Source organism: Neoarius graeffei, chromosome 4 (assembly GCF_027579695.1).
Source record: "Neoarius graeffei isolate fNeoGra1 chromosome 4, fNeoGra1.pri, whole genome shotgun sequence".
Lineage (NCBI taxonomy): Eukaryota > Metazoa > Chordata > Actinopteri > Siluriformes > Ariidae > Neoarius > Neoarius graeffei.
Window position 1 is genome coordinate 74,010,085 of NC_083572.1, and position 5,204 is coordinate 74,015,288.

The 5,204-nt window shown below is 45.1% G+C and overlaps 1 protein-coding gene across 1 annotated transcript; it reads right to left on the reverse strand.

The window, feature by feature from the left end:
- Window positions 1–3,678: 3,678 nt before the first annotated feature.
- Window positions 3,679–4,710, reverse strand: LOC132884614 (putative nuclease HARBI1). The gene has a single exon (XM_060918458.1). It carries the CDS (start codon window positions 4,708–4,710, stop codon window positions 3,679–3,681), a length of 1,032 nt encoding a protein of 343 aa, XP_060774441.1.
- Between the last annotated feature and the right edge of the window lie 494 nt (window positions 4,711–5,204).

Below are 5,204 nucleotides of genomic sequence, written 5' to 3' on the forward strand. Positions count from 1 at the left end.
ACTGGACTCTCTCATTGACTTGGCTATTCATCTCGACCATCTGTTGTCACACCAACCCTCTGTCCAAGAAAGTTCCAAGCCTGTTCAACCCTCTGAAGACAGTTCACCCATGGAGGTGTCATGCACCCGGTTAACCCATGCAGAGTGTGAGAGAAGATGAAAGGAGGGTTTGTGTTTTCTACTGTGGGACCTCTGAGCATAACATCAGACACTGTCCCATCCATCCACCCCATGTGGCTCCAGCAGAAGGCCTAGCATGACCTGTGAGTCCGGTGAGAAAGTTCAATTCAAAATCACTCAAGATTCCAGTTTTATTAAAGGTGCCGTCCTCCACATATGTCCTTTGTGCTTTTGACAATTCAGGGGCAGAGGGGAACTTTATAAGCAGTATGATCGTTCAGAGGTTCAACCTGCCTACCACCCCTCTGCACAGTGTACTCAGCACTAGGGCCATCGATGGAGGACCCATAGGAGATGGTCTCGTCACCACACGTACCATCCCAGTTCAGATCCAAGTAGGAGCATTACACAAAACTCATCTCCCTGTATGTGACCGTGAATATAACTGTGGATCATGATATTATTCTTGGTTATCCCTGGCTACAACTGCATTACCCCTTGATCTCGTGGCAGAATAAGGAAATTCTCCAATGGTCACCTACCTGCTTTCAGAGTTATCTCTCTCATCCCCAGGTCAATCTATCTTCCATCTCAGTGGAGAGTCTGCAACCAGACTCCATGGACAACATTCCTAACTGTTATAGCAACCTTTCAGAGGTCTTTAGTAAGGGGAAAGCCTGTGGGCTACCAACCGCCCCTGTTTCCCTGGGACAACGCACCTACAGTGGTGCTTGAAAGTTTGTGAACCCTTTAGAATTTTCTATATTTCTGCATAAATATGACCTAAAACATCATCAGATTTTCACACAAGTCCTAAAAGTAGATAAAGAGAACCCAGTTCAACAAATGAGACAAAAATATTATACTTGGTCATTTATTTATTGAGGAAAATGATCCAATATTACATATCTGCGAATGGCAAAAGCATGTGAACCTTTGCTTTCAGTATCTAGTGTGACTCCCTTGTGCAGCAGTAACTGCAAATAAATGCTTCCGGTAACTGTTGATCAGTCCTGTACACTGGCTTGGAGAAATTTTAGCCCATTCCTCCATACAGAACAGCTTCAACTCTGGGATGTTGGTGGGTTTTCTCACATGAACTGCTCGCTTCAGGTCCTTCTACATTATTTCAATTGGATTAAGGCCAGGACTTTGACTTGGCCATTCCAAAACATTAACTTTATTCTTCTTTAACCATTCTTTGGTAGAACGACTTGTGTGCTTAGGGTCGTTTTCTAGCTGCATGACCCACCTTCTCTCGAGATTCAGGCCACATCCACACGACAACGGCAACGAGATGTTATTTAAAAAAATATCGCGTCCAAATGGGCAACGATCAGTAGAATATCAGGTCCATATGGCAATGCAACGCTTGCTGAAAACGATGCAATACACATGCCACACCACTACGTGCGCTGTAACGGTCCCATCGAAGACACCAGAAAAATAGAAGAAAAAAATCTTGGCATGGACGCATGCGCACAAAACCCTTCTTCTTCTCTTCACACAACAACAAGAAGAAAATGGCTGTGACCACGCTAGAAAAAACCAACCCTCTTGTTTGGACTGATAACGAGGTGGAGTTACTCCTGCGAGTGACTCTGAACTACAAAACCTCCAAATATCAGGAGAATGTGGACTGGGAAACATGCCAGGCCAAGTATGGCGATATTACGCTCGCCTTTCGGCAGCAATATACCACCGGGGAAATGGCTGCCGGGAAGGACTTTCCTCACGACCCCAGCAGCATCTCAAAGGCCCAGATTGCTGCAAAGCTGAAGGGTATTAGAAATAAATACCGGCATGCCGTCGACTTTGGGCATCGGAGTGGCCACGGACGTGTGGTTTTTGTATTCTTTGAACTGTGCGAAGAGATCTGGGGTGGTTCGCCTGGAACCGACAGCATCCCATCGGGCATCGAGAGTGCTGATTTGGTGGAAAGATTGGTGGAAGATTCGGCCTCCTCCTCCTCGACATCTGATTCTCCCTGGTCGTCTGTCGAGCTAGAGGTTTCTTCGGCTTCCACCGTGTCCAATCCGTCTGCTGCAGAGGTCAACCGGCGGAGAAATTTGCTTCAGGTAAGCAAGCACATGGTTTCATGATTTCAATCTTGAAGGCCTACTTGCTGTGAGTTATATGTTATGCTACTTCAAAGCTGGCACGGTGTAACGTTCGGTATGCTCATGTTGCTTTAGGGTGTTGCAAGTGGATAAAGGACGGCCAAGGCACTGTTCTTCTTCCATAAAAAGCTTTTACTCAGTATAGCTAGTTCATTTTGAACTTTTAAAAAGCCAACATGTTTCGGCCTCACCCCAGGCCTTCTTCAGGGCTTAAAAATACAAACTGCTTTAGGGTGGTGTTGTGTTTGCTACTGGTGATGCATTCTAAAATGTATAAACTTTTTGTTTTTTAAGGCAAAACTAGAAAGCCACAGAGGGGACAGGCTGAGGAGGAAGGCCCCAATGGATGCAGCCGTGCAGGAGGATCTCCAGATTAAGAGGAGAATGCTGCAGCTCATGGAGGAGTCGGAGAAGCGTGCCAATGAGAACCTGGAGCGGACGAACAACAACATTGAACTCATCACGAACACTATTAAGAATGGGTTTGAACTGCTACAGACACTTGTGCTCCAGCAACAGCCACAAGCCCCTGCTCCACATCTGTATAGGCCATACATGCCAGCGCACCATGCAGCACCACCTTACCTGCACACACCGCATCATCATGCAGATGCATACACACCATTACACACCACTACAAGCAACACACCATCACACACCACCCCATCACACAGCGCTCAACGTACACACACTGCTCCAGGTTTCTCGTACAGAAGGGTACTGCTGCAAGAGGATGACGTGGACACATAAAGTGCATCAATGTGCCTGCTAGTTTAATTTTATTTGTTATGTAGTTTTATTAGTGTGCATAATTTTATAACTTTTTTTTCTTATTGTGTGAACATTTCTTAAAGCATTTTTATTTAATTCATATAACTTTTTAAATTGTGTGTGAACATTTCTTAAAGAATTTTTATTTAATTCATATTACTTTTTAAATTGTGTGAACATTTCTTAAAGCATTTTTATTTAATTCATATAACTTTTTAAATTGTGTGAACATTTTGAAAATCAGTCTTATCCAATAAAAAAGAAATTCAAGAAATGGTTCAGTTACTTGTTTATTTAAAAGAGAAGCAGTATACAAAAGTGAATGCAATGCAGTGGTTATTACAGTCTGTTGAAGGGTCCTCTGACTCTTTTCCCCTCTGCCTCCATTATAGTCAGGTAACTGTTGCTTTGTGTGGAAGGCTGTACTTTCTGTTTATCAAAGCAGGTGTAAATTGTCTGTCTGGCAGGTAAGTCAGGTTGATGTGTAAACAATTTCAAAATATTCTTATCCAATAGAAAGCAGGCAAGAAATGGTTTGAGTCACTTGTCTATGTACAACACCCGCACAGTTTACTAAATCCACACTAAAGAATTCTATATACAAAAGTGATTGGTTCATTAAAAAAGCAGTGAACAGAAGTTACAGTGGTACATACAAAAAAACTGTTCAAGGGTTAAGGAACTTTGTAATCACTCTTCTGACCCTTCTCCCCTCTGTCTCATTACAGTCAGTCAGGTAACTGTTGCTTTGTGTGGAAGGCTGTACTTCCTGGTCACATTGTACAGCACTCTCCACACAGTGTTCGTCCATGGTCTTACTGTTTTCTTCACAGTAGTTGTGGAGAGCAAAGCAGGCATAAATTACATAGGGCAAGTCACTGAGGTTAATGTCCATTGCTCTTCTCAGGGATGCAAATCTGGCCTTCAGCCGACCAAAAGCACACTCAATGACCATGCGTGCCCTACACAAACATAACCCAAAGTACTGCTCTTGTGGCGTGGAGCCACCGTTTGAATATTCCTTCATCAGGAAAGGTAGTAGTGGATAGGCTGGGTCACCCAGGAGAAATATGGGGATGGGTTCCTCATCATCCACTATCTGCTTTTTCAATGCTGGAATCTTGCCGGTTTTAAAGTAGGTGCTGATCTTTGAATTAGCAAACACTCGTGCATCATGCGTACTGCCAGGCCACTTTATAACTACATCCATAAATCTGTACTTGTAGTCACACACTGCTTGTACATTTAACGAATGTTTACCCTTTCTGTTGATGTAGTCCATGGCGTGGGATGATGGCTGCTTGATTTCAATGTGGGTCCCGTCGACTGCTCCCAAACACTGTGGCATGCCATGTACACGGTGAAAGCCAGACACAAGCTCCTCTGCCTCGGGTTCTGTGAAGGGCAGCTTGATATATTTCGGACCGAGGTGGAGAGCGATGGCTTTGCATGTCTGCCTCACGACGACGGAGACAGCCTGCCGCGACAGGCCGAAGGAGTTAGCCGTCTTCCGTAGCCTTCCCTCGTCGCTCAGGTAGTACAGCGTGCAAGCGACCTTCTTTAATGGTCCAATCGCTTCTCTCATGTTGGTTGTTTGGCCTTCAATATGAGGACAAAGTTCTTCGCTCAGGGCCACAAGTGAAGCTCTGGACATCCGAAAGTTCTCTCTCCACTCTGCGTCCACGACAACACCATTCATGAAGTTGTCCCACCAGCTACTGGTTCTTCCCGGTCTCACCCAAAATCATCTTCTTTTGGCCCGTCTAGTTACATGCCGTGGTGGGTTTAAAAGAATCTGACGCGTGTGGCCGTGTAAGCGTCTCCGCCGCTCGCCTAGTCGCTGCAACTCCTCTAAATTTTGTCTCAATAATGCGAATAAACTTAGCAGCGTCTGCAACACTGAAAATACTACTACTATGGGAGCCGCCATTGTTGTTGTTATGAATGAGGCGCGCGAGAGTCATGTGGCTGGTCATGTGGCTGGTCATGTGGCTGTGACGTCATCGTAAACAAATCCGTTCTACTCATCTAGATGACTTCGCAACGGCAACGTTGCCAGATCTTTCCACTCTGGAACCCGTTCTCAAAAAGATTGCGTTTTGGGCACCCAAAACACCGGTGCCATGTGGACGCCAGGCCTAAACGATAAGCAATTGTATCGGAGTCACCTGAATCCGTTGCCGTGTGGACAGG